General features: G+C 39.1%; 1 protein-coding gene across 1 annotated transcript in view; it reads right to left on the minus strand.

The window, feature by feature from the left end:
• LOC5512628 (probable 28S rRNA (cytosine-C(5))-methyltransferase) overlaps positions 1-19,037 on the minus strand; it is a 32,041-nt gene that overhangs the window by 3,837 nt on the left and 9,167 nt on the right. The window contains exons 6-22 of the mRNA XM_001632908.3: positions 18,569-18,681; positions 16,846-16,882; positions 16,462-16,531; positions 15,989-16,075; positions 15,566-15,621; positions 15,347-15,432; positions 15,031-15,124; positions 14,637-14,742; positions 14,288-14,377; positions 13,989-14,076; positions 13,687-13,827; positions 13,458-13,547; positions 13,008-13,057; positions 12,185-12,274; positions 11,807-11,929; positions 11,309-11,406; positions 9,367-9,494 (exon numbers count right to left, since the gene is read on the minus strand). Of these exons, the coding sequence (XP_001632958.2) occupies positions 9,367-9,494; positions 11,309-11,406; positions 11,807-11,929; positions 12,185-12,274; positions 13,008-13,057; positions 13,458-13,547; positions 13,687-13,827; positions 13,989-14,076; positions 14,288-14,377; positions 14,637-14,742; positions 15,031-15,124; positions 15,347-15,432; positions 15,566-15,621; positions 15,989-16,075; positions 16,462-16,531; positions 16,846-16,882; positions 18,569-18,681 (1,547 nt within the window). The remainder of the gene's footprint in view (positions 1-9,366; positions 9,495-11,308; positions 11,407-11,806; positions 11,930-12,184; positions 12,275-13,007; positions 13,058-13,457; positions 13,548-13,686; positions 13,828-13,988; positions 14,077-14,287; positions 14,378-14,636; positions 14,743-15,030; positions 15,125-15,346; positions 15,433-15,565; positions 15,622-15,988; positions 16,076-16,461; positions 16,532-16,845; positions 16,883-18,568; positions 18,682-19,037) is intronic.

Genomic DNA, 19,037 nt, shown 5'->3' on the forward strand with positions numbered 1-19,037 from the left:
AACAAACCACCGTGTCAAGCTTCCAGACCTTATTATCATAATGACATAATGAAATGATGACTTTGTTTTGCATTACATAAGGGAATCTCGATCCGACTTGTAGTTCTTTCATTTATTTTATTCATTCATTCATTTAATTATAGTTATGCAAAATAATAAAAGTTTCAAATGATGGAAACGAGTGGGTTTAGGTCGCTATTTAAATATTCATTTCGGTCGCTCGAAACCAGGGTTCCTACACTTCATGTACACGAGCAATTTTTAGTTTACTTTTTTTTATAGTTGGCCGTGTAGATGGCCAGCAATTTCGGTAACAATTTTTATTTGCTTGTGCAGATAGCGCAAATGGAGGCAACTTTATAGTTGTTCAAACGCTAGCAGGTTTACTAGGATTCAAACTTTGTCACACGTGTAAAATTGCAAGTGCAGATGCCGAAAAATAAAAATGTGCAACTATTTTGCTGTTTAAAAGTGATGATGCGCATAAAAAATTTGCATACCTCCGACGGACCGCGTTTATGGGGTTTGCTACCCAAAAAAAGGCTGTCACGTATATATTACTTATCCACGGACACAATTAGATCAGCAACATGTACATTCATAAGTTTATAAGTATTCCATTTAAACTTTAAGAGTATTTTTTTGTCCTATCGGAAAAAGACGTTGAGTTGACGTTGAATATGTAACATTTCTGTTACATATAAGCTGACCAAAAGGTATCATAAGGTCGTGCAACGTTGACACAAATTGTGCACACACACACACACATATGTTCTTTTTCTAATTTACCTGCTAAGCAGACAGAGAAAAAGCCTGCTTGTAAACGGTGTCTAAGACTAAATTGGTCTAGTGATCGGCCGCCATCTTCGATTTAGATCTTGTTTGAGGGACGCCGCAAAGATTGCGGCCGTTTTCGTGATTAAACAAAAGCTGCGAGCAGACAAAAGGACGGGAAAAGAAGAAACATACAGATAAAAAACTAATAATAAAAAAGGTTTAAAATTACCCCACCCCCCCCCCCCCAAAAAAAAAAAAAAAAAAAAAAAAACAGCGACCAATTCCAACAGGTCAGACATTCAATGCCCTTGGTTGTCATCTAAGATCTATTCTAACATTTAAGACATATTCTACCAGGTCAGACATTCAATGCTGTAAGTTGTCATCTAAGATCTATTCTACTATCTACGACCCCATCTAAGATCTATTCTAACATTTAAGACCCATTCCAACAGGTCAGACATTCAATGCTGTAAGTTGTCATCTAAGACCCATTCCAACAGGTCAGACATTCAATGCCCTTGGTTATCATCTAGTCAAATATATTCTACCATCGTAACCTCAACTATAAATACCTAGACTATCACTTTAGACCTCGGATTCAGCCCGATAGCTCGGATTCCACCTAACACCTTGGATACTCATGTTACTAGGATTGGCCGGGGCCAGTCTCATGCGATGCCTCCATAAGCCGAAAGAAAAGTAACGTGCAAAACCGCGTCGAAAGCGCGCCATGATCACACCGTAAACGAAGGGATCACACATGGACTGCACGTTGACAAGCGGCCAGGAGTAAAGGATCAGTTTGTTAGCGATGCGAACGTTGAACACGCGTAGAAGCCATCCGAGATGGTTAGGCAACGTCAGTATGGTGTATATCGCCATGATGATCAACGAAGCCTTCATCATCTCGCGGTCATCACGAGCTCGCGTGACACGCATGTTCCTCATGCCCTGCGCGTGTTTTTTCGTGTATAGCACGATGCGGGTGTACGCGTTGATTAATAGAGCTATTGGTACAATGTACACGGCCACTGTTAATCCGACGGTGTACACCTGATTGAGAATCGGTGACGGCCACTGCTCGTAGCACTGATCACTTGAAGCTTGAATGACGAGTCCGACAGGGCATGACATACCAAGAGCCAGCAACCATAACCCGCACAGGACGAGCTTGATGGAGCGGGACGAGGGCTTAGGACGGAAAGGGTTCAGGACAACCTTCCTACGCAATTCGGCCATTGTGCTTAAGATAAACATACTCACGTTAAGAGATGAAGTGTTCAATGTAAAGAAAACAACGCAGTATGCACGAGACTTTGTCAGTCGAGAGTGGAAAGCAAATAGACTCGTAACGACAAAAGACAAGTTGGCGATACTTAGGTTAACGATTGCGACATCAAATATGCTTCTTTCGCGATTGGTTTTGTGTCCGTAGATGACGAGCAACACCAGAGAGTTACCAAGGAGAGCTAACACCAGAAAAGTGACACTTACAGCTTGACTGGTAGATTGTACCTGTTCTAGGTCAATCCGATTTATAGCCACATTTACATCAAACATTGTGCGATTCATGGCCTAAAACCAACAGTGTTGGAGCAACTTCGCACAATCCACAATGGGCCTAACCAACGAGTTTCTATAAAACTAGGCAGTAAATACTATGAAGATTCAAGGTGTAGTCTAGTCAGATGTTTCCATATGTCGCTTTAAAGAAAGGGTATTATTTGCTTAATTAAATGTCACGTTGAAGTTTCATTTACTTGGCGATATTAAAAACAGTCCGTTTAGCATATAAATGAATGTTCTCATGACGCGCGCACAAAGGTTCACACGCTAGGTTTAAATTTCCAAAGAGATTCAACACGGATAGCTCAGTGTGAGCCAAGGTGAGCCTTGGTTTCAGGGGAATTTTATGAAACAATTCAATATTCATCAATTTTCATGATTTCGCTGTATTTGCGAATCGTTTGCCTGAAACCGAGGTTGGAACTGTAATTACGAGTCCTTAGTGCCTTTGACCATCAATCACAAACTCACGGTTGTAAAGCAGAAAAAAAAGGTTTTTTTTCAGTATCAGACGTCATCTCACGAATACATGTGCTTAGTGGTTGTTTGTCAGTATCTTAATATAAGACGTAACTTAGTTCCAGGATCCCTGTGGTCCTCTCCGTGCCACGTGACTTAGCCTGTTCCAAGTTTTAAAATCAACCGAGAAGTCATCCGAGGTTGCTATATGTAAACTCTGCTTCGAATCTGTTACTACCGCAAAAATCAATTCAAGTAAGATGCTCATTGGAGGAGTAGAATCCATTTGAATCAAATTAAACATTAAAACCAGCGACTTCTTTTTATTGCATAAGCATAAATTATTAATTGTAATGATATTTTACAAAAAGAAGAAGAAAAAAAAGAAAATTTTATATTGTAAGACAATACGTTTGTGTCAGATATTCTTGTAGTCAGAGGCGTTGAATTGGATATTTTTTCCATAGTTGATACTGGTTATTAAATATAACGTTTTTGCTTTTTGTAAGTTATGCGCCTGCGCGATTTCCTGCGAGTTTTCTACACCCCCCCCCCCACCCCACCCACAAAGTGAGAAATGTTTTGCGAAAGAAAGGTGATGTGAAAGATTTGAGATATACGGTATTTTGTCATCCTAGCAAAATACCAAGTGTGAAGAAGCATTTTGATCGGCTGAATCGGGGAAGCTTGTATATTATATTTTCGATTGATGAATGAAAAATTTATCTTAAATGGTTATTTCGAAATTTAATCCCACTCTCCTCCAATATCGAATGAAAAAACAACGTTTTGTTGATGAAAGATGGATTTGACAGATAGGAAAAAGAAGGCGTTGTCACGAAAAACTCGCTAGCCATAGCCAGGCCATTCCAGCTAAAACGCGAACGCGAAAAGTGCGCCTCCCAAATTGAGAATTTTATGAAAAAAAACCAAACAATTAATTTAAAAAAAAAAATTAAAATTAGGCGTTTAAGGATTTCCTCATTTGCTTTTAAGGATTTAGCAGAATCTAGGATGGAAAACGCGACAGTTGCCAGTATGTGGTATAGCGTAACCGCTTGGTCAACCGCTGTTGTCGGCGCATTCTAAGAACGTTCACCTTTGGGTTGTACCGCAAAAATTCGAAAACAAGCTGCCCGAATATAAATACAAGCTCTCGAAATAAACCTATACTTAAGAAAACCGGTCATCACACAACCGTTAGTGCGCTTTTATCGGTATATAGTTCAACATTTTTGTATCTCGGACTATATTATGCATTACAGTCAAGACAAACTTTCCATTGTCAGCGTCACATAGTCAGGATGCGTTTGTAGATATTGGCTGGCCACAGAAAGTTACCCCAGCTGATTACCCTCCCCCCCTCCCTTCCCTTCGCATTACACACAATACAAATGTGACCCAACCCTAAAGTCCCTTGAACCATGGAGAATTCAATATTGAGTGAACTGAGCATCTTTTTAGATGTATCGCGGGCCAATTTTAAAGCGCACTTCTCATTACATTTAAAAAATAAAAATAAAAATAAGAAGAAAATAAGCCTGGGGCTATCATAGACGATGATAGCTTAATGTGTCCTTCCAAACCCAATGATAATTTATAAGAAGCGACATAAAAATGGCTACATTTCATTTGAAAGATACAGATACCGTGAAATCTAATGGAACCCTTCGCGACGATCGAGAAATAATCGTACGTCTGGCCGCACAGACAAGCTGATTTATCCATTTGCGCCTTTTGTATGCTTACAGTCCTATACTATCATTATAGACTGTGATAATATGAATTAGCGCCAGTAACCAGTCCTTGCCTAACAGGAAACTCTACCTTACGCGTATTTCCAAAAGTGCGATTAGAGAAATGAATATAATTTCAAATTTTACATATGTATTAAAAGCGATACAGATTCTTGAAGAGGCTGCTTTTAAGAAGCTCTGTCAACAGCCATTATTCTTTTTTTCAACAAAAAATCAATTTGCATGCATCTATCTACACTCTAGACATTTTAAACTATTAAGTTTAGTAAGCTAAACATGAAAGTATGTTTTTGGATAGTTATTTTGTAATTTCACCCATAAATGAAGCTAAAGAAAACAAAAAAAGGAGAGGCTGACTGCGTCTCTTTAAGTCGTTATCTCGAAGAATCTAATGGAGGAGAAGTGTCGCACACAAACTGCATATTTCTGAAAAGGGAACCTGGTATAAAAGCACTACTTTGTATGGTTTAATGTCGAGATGTACTTAGGAAGGAAAATACCCGCTGGAACCGCTGTGAAATTTCGGCTCCATTTGTTAATTATAAATATTGTTGAGTGATTCTATTTTACAAAATGTTAAGATTGTTTCCACATTCAAATTAAAAAAAAACATAAAAAATACAACAACCAAATAAACAACAACACGCCAGTGGGATCCAGGGAAACCCTGACTGGTGTGACGCATTGCTTTGTAGGCTATGAAAGCGTATACAACTGTAATATATGTCTTTTGTATTGAATTAAATCCGCTTCAATCCCCCTGAATTTCAACCCATCCTACAATAAAAACGGCTATATTCTATTTCTGAAGTATAAAATAATACAGGGAAAGTCGTATTTCTAGAAATAAGAGTTTTTAATAACTAAAATAAAACAAAAAACATTGTCACTGAAGTCTGATCTAGGGACTTAAATGATCAATTTCAACCCATCCTACAATAAAAACGGCTATATTCTATTTCTGAAGTATAAAATAATACAGGGAAAGTCGTATTTCTAGAAATAAGAGTTTTTAATATCTAAAATAAAACAAAAAACATTGTCACTGAAGTCTGATCTAGGGACTTAAATGATCAATTTCAACCCATCCTACATTAAAAACGGCTATATTCTATTTCTGAAGTATAAAATAATACAGGGAAAGTCGTATTTCTAGAAATAAGAGTTTTTAATAACTAAAATAAAACAAAAAACATTGTCACTGAACTCTGATCTAGGGACTTAAATGATCAATTTTTAATACACCATAACTTTTAACAATACAATGAGTCTTTGGTACATTCTTCCTCGACAGGTACCGATACCGGCACACAGGTATCGTTATAGTGTAAGATATATCCACGGATATATCACAGACTGTCGGATAAGTTAACCTCTATTGATTTTTCCTGTGTGCTCTCCTTTGGCTCCGGGACTAAAGAACACGATACGTTTTCCAATGCTATCCCGCTTTCATTAACAAGAACGCATCCGACGTTTCCATGTATCGAGTCTCTATGGCCCCTGCGTAGTTGCGCTAGCTTGCCCCAGCAAAATATGCGGGACAAATAGTACACGAATCCCGAGCGAAACCTGCGCGTGACCGTCCCGTACACAAAGGGGTTCGCGCAGCTGTGAGCAACAAGACAGAGATCCGAGAACGTGAACCAGATCTCGGCAGAGTCAAGCGACCCGAACACAAGCTGAAGCCAGGCGATCTGACCCGGGAGATTCAACACCGTGTATAACACAGCGATGGCCGTGAAGGCCCTTATCACCTCCCGTTCAGCAACCTCATGCCCATGGTTACGGCTGCCTGGAGGTCTGTGCTGGCGCAAGTAGCGCACGATCTGTGAGTACGAAACGATGATGATGGTGAGCGGTACCGCGTATTGAATAACGACCAGCACGACTGTGTAGACTTTATTAAGCACGTACTTTGGCCAGTGCTCCACGCATTCCATCCCGTCCGGCGATACACGGCTAACGGCCATTAGAGGTGCCATACACAGTATGGATATGCCCCACAGCCCGGCTATACTTAGCTGGACAGTGCGGCGGGTGGGCTTGGGGCGGTAGGGGTGCATTACGAGCCTGCGGCGGAACATGGCCATGGCGGTGAGCGTCATGATGCTAGCGACCATGGTGGAGTTGATCAGCGGTTGAAATAGCGCGCAGAAGAGCAGAGAGCGCGGGATGCCCGCGTATTTAGCAATCAGGTAGCAGAACACAAACGCCAAATCCGTGTAGCAGAGGTTGGCGATGAAGAGCTCGTATGGAGTGCCTCGGGCGTGGCCATGAGAGGAGTGCGAAGGAGGGATGCGCCTACCCCCATGGACGATGAGTAGCATGATTATATTACCGACTGCCGAGACCACGAAAATGAGCACGCTGACGCAGAGATGGATAATCCACAGGAGGGAATGCTCACTGCTGGCGGAAGGCGCGAAGGGATCGCTTTCACTGCTGCTGTTGGCGTACGATGAATTCATCAAGACCAGAGACGATAACACACGTTCAAAGATTAAAAAGTAGATTAGTCGACAGTGAACTTTCCTCGTTCTTTGTACCACTCACGTGCAAACTGGGCTATTTTCCGTGTATATCATCACGACTTGCTTCTCATGCCAGGCATCGACAGAGCGTGATTTGTAAATTCAAAGATTCATAAAAACCGGAGCTCGCTTCCTCACAGTCAATAGAACAGTTATCTCGCTTCCTCTCAAATGAAAGTCACTTCAGTTACCAAAAGATCGATGCAAATTAAAATCTCCTTGCTAGGGGAAGCGGTAATCGTAGCTGCTAATGGACGCTTTGTTTCAGGCCCAAGTTGGTAAAGCTTGTAGAGGGGATTTCCTAGCGCTTCTGGTCAAATGCGAGCAGCGCCGAGTTAAGAATAGCGAGGATCGTCTTTGCCGCGACGTAATCAGCAGGACGCGCCAAACGAGCGGCTGAATCCTATATTGGACTCAATTATATCTGCCGAGCTGTCGACACCGAGTTGTATAATCACATAATGTCACATCTGACGTTTTCATCAAAGTAATTCGCGGCTCTTATTTAAACAAATGAGTACAAACGGCACTATGGTGAGCTCGCAGCGGACGCAAACCAAGCGACGTTCGACGCTTTTGCAGACAAAACACTTTTAGCGGCGGTGTGCAGAAAGAGAAACACCCAGAAATGAAACCGCATGAATTGGGCGGGATCATTTAAAAGGGTTGGAGCCCAAATAGATACATTTAAACGCTTTTTGCACGACACTTTGATCATTCGCAGCGTGAACGGGCAAATATTACTTCCTCACTTAGGCCCAAAAACGGAAAGGGATTTGTTTTAAAGCGTCTATTTTCTAATTTGTGTTTGTTAGGATGCCTGCCCCAGGCGACGACTTTTGTACGGTTTTACTTGTCGTTGACAACTTAAAATATCACAATAAATTTATTTTCTGTTGTACTTTTGTTGGCCTTGAATCGAATTGGGTCAGAGAGAGGGACGCGTGCGGGGACAAGGGGATCTATCGTAGGGCAGAGCCATCAAGAAGGCGGATTTACGAAGGATTAAGATAAGGAGGGAAAGCATGTAGAAAAAAGAGAATGCTGTGAGGAGTCTTATCGCGTGGATTTTCTCAGCTCATGAGTGAATAGGAGGTTATTAAAAGTTTTGCCTTCAAGCCAAACGACAGATTAAGTGACAATACCCCTGTAATTAACGCAAATGGCGCAAATCATTAACGAAGGAAATGGTATTAAAAAAGAATTGCTTTTAATTCAATAAAAACTGAATCTTCTTGGCCTACATTATCGGAAGCGGAATAAATATAGTTTTTTTTTCATAGGCAAAGTCAAGTTTTTTTTTGTGTGTGGGAAACTCTCAGTTTGATACTTCATGCAGCGAGATGAAACAAACTGAAAACTATAAAAGAAATGATTTCCCGTGAATCGAGGTTAAATTACCAGTAAAAAATGAAATTTTCTTTTATGAATTCCTTTTTCACGTTAGCTGCTAATGCAGGAGCAACGTAATCAGAGTAAGAACATTTTCGCTGGGCAACTTCTCAGAGCCGAGGTCGAAGAAGAAGAAAAATCTTAGAAGACAGCCGTGAAATTTACGGTAAACATAATTGACAATTAGTGTGGGATCTCATTCTCTGTAAGGATTTATGAGCTGTGAATGTGGGAAATGCCCATCACATCACACAAGGACAACTCCACAAAGATGTTTTTCAGGCATTTTTCCTGTGGGAATTACAAGAATTGACAGTGACGTCTGGGCTCAAAGTTGGGTCAATAGGATATAGTATAACGGTGAGAGGTTTTGCATAATGAAACCATATTGACTTGAGCAAAACAAACGGAATTAAGCTAATCATAATAATCGCTGTGTAAATAAAACGTACTTTCTTTTTTAATGAACAGGAATTATTTTCGCAAACAAACCGGCGGATCACACGAATTATTCAGAATCACAACTATTGGATGATCCACAACCATTGGTTTTCGGGGAATGTTTCAAACGGTGATTAAGATTTCAAAGAGACACTTGATTGATTGGTTTTGTATAGCGGCATAGTAAAATGGTTCACGTTCATTTGTGATCGATGGCTTTCAGGCAAAGCCTATAATTCAAAACCGAGTGAAATCACATGAGCAAAGTATGAAACCTGACCAGATTTGAAACCACAAATTTCGGCAAAAAATGAAAACTGACCAGATTTGAAACCACAAATTTCGGCAAAGTCTTCTCAATACTATTTTTTGTTTTCACACCACATGGTTTCCTTACATAGGTAAAATATTTTTAAACGAACTCGATTTTTACCCACCTTCTTCTCCGGGGATTTTGTTGGAGAATTTCTTCAGTTTAGCGACAAAAAAGCCATCCATATTATGCGCATGCGCATAAAACCGACGCGTCAGCTTGAGGGAGGGGTGGAAATGACGTCCGCGGAACCTGGTGAAGAGAATAAATAACATCAATACGACCAAGGAGGTTATCGCCTCCACTGATATTCAACTTTTAAATTTTTCGCTTTGTGCTCAAATATAAAGCTATAAGTTATTTAGAAAATTGTGTTCATGCTTAGGCATTCCTTGTCCTAACTGATAGGTAAGGTACCTTTTGAGCTCACACCAGTCAGGAAATGTCTGTATAACATAAAAGACGTACTCCCGCAAAGAATAACACATGCCTTCTCAAGATTTGTATATTTTAATCTTAGAGTGTTTTTTATGCGAAAACAAAAGAAACTTTATTCATTGTGAACAGTATCATTAAAAGACCATAACACACTAAAAACTGGCATTCGACTCTGCCAAATTTTCGTCTATAATGACTTTTTCAGGGCAGACGTCTTATTATAGACAAAAAATTTGGCAAAGTCGAATACCAGTTTTTGGTTTATTGTATTTATTCTTCTGGTTCACGAACACGACTATTTATTGTGAACGATTGGCTTGGTTTATCTGTGATTGAATCTAAAATACATTCTCTATTAATAAAAACATTTTCTTTTTTAATAGGAAAAAAACACATCCTTTGAGGTGATATTAAGGATTTTCCATAGGTTTATTGGTGACAAAATGTAACGAAACTAGCCACCAGCCGCGTGATCCTAGCGCAAAAAAAAAAAAAAACTTGTAAAATCTCTTACGAAAAATAATAGCGTACAAAGAACTGTTTTTCAAGTGCTGTGGGGGCCAGGAGAACGCACAATACTAAACTCAATTCATTTGATTGCGCAGATAGGCCGGAACTTGTACAGTAACACTAAGGATTCCCCATTTATTCGCGGGAGGCAATGTCATTTCTGTGGGTACCAGCGAGGTGATCTCGTCAAACCAGGGGGTTTAAGATAAGAGAGGACAATCACTAATTTATGATTCGGTACGCACGAGACAAAAACTATGAGAGATCAGACCATGGTCAGACCATGGTCAGACCATGGTCAACAGAAATATCAACTTGAGGGCGTTCTCGTCAGACCAGTGACTTCCTCAGGAGAGAAAGGAGAAAACACTTTCGTTAACTGCTTGTTTGATGCGATCTTAGATCGAATGCCCGAATATTGTACTGACAAATATTCGAACAATGCCAATATTCTTCAGGATTAACTAACTAAAGATACGATCTCGATAAGATAGCTTTGAGCTCAGCCAAAAACAAAATCCCCAGTTATGTCACATTTTGGTTAACAAGAACAAGCATGCATTACGCCTCGATAGATAAAAACAAAGGCAGACAGCATTAACATTTAAATTCTAGTTGGCACAAGCGGCAGCGTTAGATCTGAAGTTTTATTTGTATACCAACTTGATGCTACGAAAAGATATGTGACGCAGTTTTTATAACCTAAACAGGAGTAAGTTTTCTTCGCTAGTAAATAATTGTACCCATGGGATCAAGGAAAGAGAGAGAAGCACGAACAAGAGTTTCGAATCAAGTAAAGAATATCAATTTATTTTCCTTTCCTTCTCATCCTTCCCTTCCCCCTTATGAAAGTTTCTCGTGATTTGTTTCCGCGGCATTATTTAGCCCAAAACTCTACTCAATGATCCACACGGGATTCCGTATTAAAAATTTGAAAAATAATTGAGAAAAAAACGCTGGTTTAACAGAGAGGTACTGGAACTAGTCTATCGTTTTTAAGAATTGCCAAATAAACATTATATGTGGGCGGATAAAAAACACAGAAGATTCAATCAGACTACCGTGGCACATGGCGAACCACAGCACAGCTTACTCAAGACACTAGGCCCAGGACTTACTTGGAAAACCCTTCCCGGCCAAAGTCCAGTCCAGTTGGCACCAGCTTCACGTGACGCTTGCTGAGGGCATAATCGACAACCCATTCGTCCTCTTCCACCTAACGAAACAATGGAAATGTCTATCACATAGCAGCTACATGGTATGCGACAAGTAAAACAATGAACCAATTCGTCCTCTTCCATCTTGTGAGGTAACAATGGGAATGTCAATCACATAGCAGCTGCACCATGTGCGACAAACAAAATATTATATAATGCTAAAAAGGTACTTTACTATGGGTCAATGGTAAACGCATCTGAAACATTTGGTCTATTTGGCCGATTTTGACCGGTATAGGAGTGAACAGATTAAACTCGGCTATCTTGAGCAAATTTGAGACAAGCTAAACTACAGTAGGAACAAAAAGGGCAGGGGGCGAAATAGGTGGAGGGTTTGGCATGGTAAATTTTTGTTTAGTTTTTATATAAATTCGGTTCTAACGAGGCGCCAAACCATACCATGATTGAGCAAGTAGAGTAGACGATGTATCCTCCAGTCGGCGACTTAGCATCCACTGAGTCGATGGCGGCAAGAATCAATTCCTTTTGCACGTGGGAGCAGCGAAGGATGTCTTTTTCTGTCTGCAAGAAACAAACGCATTTCCATTCACGATTTTTTTAACGCACACTAAAGCAACCAGGATCAGTAGCTACAGTAAATACATGACATGGCCTGTGTATCGTGTATCGTTGTTAATAATGTGGTTCCACAGTATTGAGGTGTTCCATACAGGGACCTTATGGTGTCCTCAATAATGAGGTTCCATAATATTCTGGTGTACCAGACAGGGTGCACATGGTGCCCGCTTTACGGGGCTCCACTGTACTCTCACGTACCTTGTTGGTCTTAACTGAGGGATCCTTGGATATGACGCCTGTGCCGCTACACGGTGCGTCCAGCAGAGTGCGATCAAACCCACCCATTACCTGATCAAGAGAATAATACCACAAGGTTTACATGTTTTACAATTAAGAAATGGATACAAATTTAAGAACTGGGACAAAAGAACTCGATGGTACTTCATCTAGGGAGAAAATAAATCGAGCAAATAAAGCTTATGCATTTTAAGCTAACGTATGAATATTTTTTCAAATGCTGCTTCCGGCAATGTCTTTTTATGAAAAACAGCAAAAAAAGAAAAAGACCAATCGACGGGTTTCCTTTGTAATTGCATACCAATTACATTATCTACTTTAAAAACTTGATCGTTTGTCTTGCGATGTAGTTTCATGTTTTGGTAGCCTGCGTAGCTGTGATGACAAAATTATAAACGCCAACCTTTCTTTCCTTCCTTGGAGTCTAACGAAAGTCCATTTTTCATGTGTATTAAATCAAAATCTTTCCTATAAATCCCCGAGTTAGATATTGCATATGGTATTGCAAGTCCATGCAAGGCCGCCCCAATACTACGTTGTCCACAAGCGTCAATCCCAGGTTAGTAAGCACGTACCTTTGACGTCTATCCCACGATAGTAAGCACGTACTTTTGGGAGGTTAGTAAGCACGACCTTTGGCGTCAATCCCAGGTTAGTAAGCACGTACCTTTGACGTCTATCCCACGATAGTAAGCACGTACTTTTGGGAGGTTAGTAAGCACGACCTTTGGCGTCAATCCCAGGTTAGTAAGCACGTACCTTTGGGAGGTTAGTAAGCACGTACCTTTGGGAATGCCCGGCCGTCGTAGTTGCAAACAACAGTATTGGTGACACCTGGTAACAAACCGTTTAACATCAGTGCCAACATCACTAAAGGCTTCAATTTGGTTGGACCATTGTCGGCCAAAAAGCATTTACAGTAGAAACTAGAATTTTCTTGGCCCCTGCTTCGAGAAAAAAAAACGGGGCAATGCACCCAGAAAATATTTTATGTAGTGTCAGATTTGGCCGTCACAAAACAGGCTCTTGGGGTCGTGGGGGTGCGGGGACCCTTATGCAATTTCTCCCCATTTTAAGAAGAGTATTAAACAGAGCCAAGGCAAGAGCAAATTGAATATACTTCTAAGAATATCTCCCCTAATCGAGCCTGCCAAATGAACGTACATATGATTGACCCAATAAATTGGCACCTGTGAATCAGCCTTTAATAGCATATATAACAACAAGTGTGTACCTAATCTGTGAATATTCGCTACAAGAGCTTTCGTTCTCTCCTTCTTAGCATCGTTGGCCACAACAATACCAGTGTTCTTCATCAGTGCAGCTGCGGAAGGTAATAGGAACAGTTAGGTATCTTTACAATGCAGGGCACTGATATGTTATAACATTTGCCCAGAAAGGAGTTTAGAGTAAAGAGTATCCTGTAAGCTGTAAACTATGACTTCACCCCAAAGGACCCTTACCTAGATATGTGGTCTTGCCACCAGGTGCAGCACACATGTCCAGGACCCGCTCCTTCTCCTGAGGTGCCAGGGCCATTACGGGCAGCATTGACGAAGACCCTTGGATCATGTAGTGCCCAGCCAGGTACTCGGGCGTGGCACCTGGCACATGAAACAAACAATATATAGCCATTTCATGCTTGAGTTTTCTTTTGAAAATCTTGTGAAGAAAGGAGTCCATCAGACAATGACTACAAAGTCTGCAACTTTGTACACTGTATATTATTACACCTATAATTTTGTTATGTATGTAGAATACTTACCAATAGGAACTGAAGAGTCATAAACAACCAAACCAACTTTTGACCACTTCCCAACCGGATCCAAGTTTACTCCACGATTAATCAAAGCCTGTAAACAATATAAATGTAAGTAATATTAAAAAGAAATTGTGAAAATTAGCCTCTAACTGCTTTGGCAGATGTGGCTCTAAACTTGGGGATATTTTGGAGAACATCCTGTAAACTTACACGACAGTACCAGCAAAAAGAACTTCACAGAAAGATAAGGAAGAGAGTACACAGTGCTGTATACAGTACCCTCTTTATTTTTCAAGTTTTACCTGGGCCAAGTCTCTTCTTCTTGTTTTCAGCGAATTTGTTCGAATGGTCACAGGTCGATGGACTTCATTGGCCTCAAGAAACTCAATCAGCTGAAAAATGGCCAAGGATGTAAAACTTTAAATTATATGGATGATTTTATTAACACATAACAGAGGTAGCCTGGTAGCTGTGAATCCCCTGGTAGTATCACTGCTCCAAATATACCTTTTGAACAAGACAAACCATATACTATTCAAGTAAATCATAATACTTAACCCACACACATAATAGATAATTAAACCACAAATTCTGCATCATATGTACAGTAGTACACATGACACAGCTCTCAAGAAAAAAAATTAGACAAACCTCATTCAATTGGAACATCTCCAAAAACTTTTCCATGAGAAACTCCCCATAGCTGTAGTATGTACACAAGTCTTTCAAAAGCAGAGAAAGGTACTCTTTGCGAGACCTGAAAAAAAAAGAGAAAACTTCAGAAAGAAAGTACTATTCTTGAGAACATTTACTTCTGTTAAACACAGGTCCACAAAATACATTTATAATTGATGAAATAGAATGTTAATAAAACTGTTTTTGACTGAGCTACGAGGTACAACTAGCATTGTGGATCGATGGAATGTGTAACAAACATACTGTACAGACCATCTTATAGGAAAATCGACCTATTGTACAAAGCTGACAGTGGCAGGAATCTGATTTGTCTCAGTGCCTGATCCTTGGCTCAGGCCTTGCAACTCACCTCCCAGGCTCTCTTGCTTTGCTAAAGTTGCTTAATGCCTGGATGTTTTCTCGGATTCGCTGGTTGATCAGTGCCAGTTCTGGTGGTTCATTGGCTACAATAGGGACAAGAAAAAAAAAACATAATGCAATCAAAGTGTGTGTGTGTGTTTTTTTTTGGCAATCATGCTATCTTACAAAGCTAAATCAAGATTTTCGTATTCCTATCTGAGTTGTGTTAGTTATTCGACTTCATTGTTGTATTGGATGCCAAAATTTACCTTATCTTATTTTATTTCTTTTTATAGATTAAAGCATTGTACTGTAACTTGTCTCACCTTCTTTCTCTATTTCTTGACCGCTTGGCAAAACAAACACTTCTGTTGAAGAGATGTTGGTCTTCATTTCTTCATCAGCAAGTTTTCTGAGAAAAACATTTGTAGGCCAAACATACTTATATTAGCACCATAAAACATAAAATATAGTACATCCCATACTAGTTGTCATTAATGATTTCAGTACTTTGGTTCTTATTGGGGCAAATCGAGACAACTTACTTGTCACGAGCTTTTTTCTTGTCCAGCTTCTTGGCTTTCTTCTCAACCGGAAGCATCTAGTTAAAAAATAGATTAACCTACAACTACATGCAAAGGACAATTGATCACAGCAAGCCCTTCAGTTGTTACGATGACCAACAATTTAATCTTTGCATGCAGAGTCAGCATACTGTATTTACAGTGCTTTTCTACATGCAGCTTGTCTAACAATTTTTTTATCCAGCAGCAGCGGTTATTTGGGTTGCATTAATTTAAAAAAATGTCTATTCATTAAAGGTGTCTTGTTCATACAGTACACTCTCTTGCTTTACAAAAGAATCCCTATACAATGAAATATTGTTTCCTTTTTCTTATAAATTCTACTGTATGCCGTAGATGTGGTATCAAGTAAGAGCTATCTGTAAATGAGGTGCAATATCATACCTCGTCGTCACTTTCAGCCTCTTGATCACTTCCTGATTCATCATCATGATTGCTATCTTTATTATCATCATCCTCAAATTCATCAGGCTGTAATTAGAAAAATAAAAACATAAACACTCTACATACATTTCTCGCTTTCTTATTATCATATACTGTACACATACAGTGGCATAAAAGTACTGTATTTTTGCCACTGAGAAATATAGTATTTCAGTTCTTTTTACATCATTTTTTTCTTTGTTATTTGGAAACAATTGTCAAAGCATTTCAAAAATTGATTATTTTAGTTGCTTATACATAATTAACAGTATGAATAATTGACACTTTAAACCACTCACCACACTTGTTGGATAAACATAGATTTGAACACTTGAAGGTAAATTACATAATATGTACATTTATTCAACCATGTATTTATTTTGTCATTCATCTACTTATCCATCCATTTGTCATTTATCTATTTATTTATTTACCATATCAGAATCTGACTTATCTCCACCATCAGCCAGCTTGAGCCATTCTGCATTGTCATCACTAAAAGGCCTAATCAAACAGAAATACACCATACAGTATATGAACACTGGGTAACATGAATGATACCATAGAAGCGATGGAAGGGATGCGAAAAAATAGGATTAGATGGGGATTCATTGTAAGTAGCCTTAACCAATTATACAAAGTGTGAAATTATAACAGATAAAATTCAGTCTTTTTTACAGGGTTCAAAGTTTTTCATTTTCTTTTTCTGTGGAGAATGTACAAATGTTATCAATTTGAAAATGTAGCCACACAAATCAAATTAAAGTTGTCAGACAATAAAAACTAAGGGAGCCTAAGACACTTTAAGGGGTACTTACTTTGATTTAGACTTTGCACTGAAATCAATTTCTTCATCTGCATTTATAAGAAATCAGGATTAGCAAAAAACAAAGTGCAAATTACTACTGCCAATCAAAAACATAGATGGTTTTAAATTGGTCAACACTTAAATGGCTTGCAATCACACCATTCCATCAAAGTATTTTACCAATCATGGAGCACAAAATGAGAGTTAAAATTTTGAGTGTCAGAAGCCAGGAATTAGTTTAGCAGTTGAAAATCGTGGTGAGAGAAAAATTCAAAAACGTCAGTAAAGAATAAGGGAAATGCCAAGCAATCAAACACATTCTTATAATACTAGGTGTCCCTGCGTTTTTTTCAATCGGGCTATTTTAAGACACAGATTAGCCAATCAGATGTGACCTTTGTGTTGTCGTTTTGGGTGAGCTCAGCTGCATGCACAGTCTCAAATAAAAAGCTACAATGTATTTTCTCTCTTTTGTACTGTTACTATTTTGGCTCTCTTTTTCAATATACAGGGCTTCTGGAATAACACGCTTCTGCGGAAGCGCATAATTTGGCTTTCTCCACAAATCCACAAATTACCGCGTAATTTGGCTAAATTTTGAAAGACAAAACATTTAAGTGCACAGCTGATGTGTTCTTTTAGGGCTCTTCCATTTCTCGTAAAAAACCCAGATATTCTTCGTAAGAGTGCAATATTTCGAACTGAATTTTGAAAACTAATAAAATGACTAGGCGTTCTTTGCTAAACCACGAAGGCCTAGGACCAATAATAAAATACCTTTTTTAATTGGCTGGTGGCTAGGAGCCAATGAAAACTCGCCTAAGATTTTTTCGCGCAAAAATAAACCTTTTCAAGTTATTTCATGCTTTCCTTACAAAATGTAGTTTGGGCTAATAGTTGATATTCCGTGTAATTTAGCGTGTAATTCAGTAAAGAATCCTGCAAAATTTTGATTTTTTAAGGAAAATGTATTGCAAAATCCAGTGTAATTTAGTGAATAATGATTGATTTTCCGCATATTTTAGCGCGTAATTTAGCAAAGAATCCCGCATAATTTTGAGTTTTTTTTTGCGTAATACCAGAAGCCCTGAATATAGATCTATAAATATACCTCTACCTTAAACACAAGGTTCGGCTATAAAAGGGAAAGCTCCCCCCACCCCTGGGCTTGAATTTGCAATTATAATCAAAACACTGCAAGGCTAGCAGTCACAAATTATAAGCCTCCTGTAAAATTGCTCATCTCTGAGCATCAGTTGGCTGGAATAAAACTATTTTTGCACAGGTAACAAGACAGTTGTGTTAAGATATTGTTAAATTAGGTATTTGCTGTCCACTTACATTTTGGCTGCAAAATTTTTAATTTTTGTGATATCCATAATCAAGCGCACCTGCATAAATCATTGATGAAAATGCTAGAATTTTAGAGCACACACAGCTTTGTATAGCATTATTTGACAATAGATATGCACATTTTTAGATGGACATCTCTAGGAATGATATTGATTTTGGTTAGAATATGAAATTTGAATTTAGCCCTCAGAGCAATTGTCCTGACATGTTGTTCCATTGATGGCTGATTGATAACTGATTGTTCTTGAGCCCGGGGGCGGGAGGACCTTTCCCTTTTATAGCAGAACACTGTGTCAAACCTTGAAATCTAGCTTGTAATTCTTTGGTAAACAAAACAAAACCCCCTGTTAATGGATAAAAAGTATTTTTCCCTTACTCACCGCTACTGTCACCAAATAGCATTTTGCTAGGTTCATCTTCCATATCATCACCATCATCAAACTCATCATCATCATCCTCAGAATCAGAAACTGGTTTCTGTTGAGTTTTCTTCCTAAGAAACATATAACCAAAATAGGGCTGTAGCCAGTGTTTTAAACACAAGAAATGAGAGGGAAGACTTCCAATAGGCCATTATTCCAGCTATGAGCTTGCTCTCAACTACCAGAATACAGCACATGCCTATTTACTGTAAACATGCACCTAACAATGCACTTGCATAGTTGAGGTAATTTTCCATGTCGAGTGAGAGCATATGCTTATAGCTGGAATGGCCTATTGGGTATTGTTTTGATCCCACTGAACCACCAACAATGAACCTGGACGAGAGTTTATAAGTTTACATGTACGTAAGACAATTTTGCTCATCGCTGCAGTTCACAAGTTAACCTTTTTTTGGAGTGAAAACAA

This window comes from Nematostella vectensis, chromosome 3 (genome assembly GCF_932526225.1).
Source record: "Nematostella vectensis chromosome 3, jaNemVect1.1, whole genome shotgun sequence".
NCBI lineage: Eukaryota > Metazoa > Cnidaria > Anthozoa > Actiniaria > Edwardsiidae > Nematostella > Nematostella vectensis.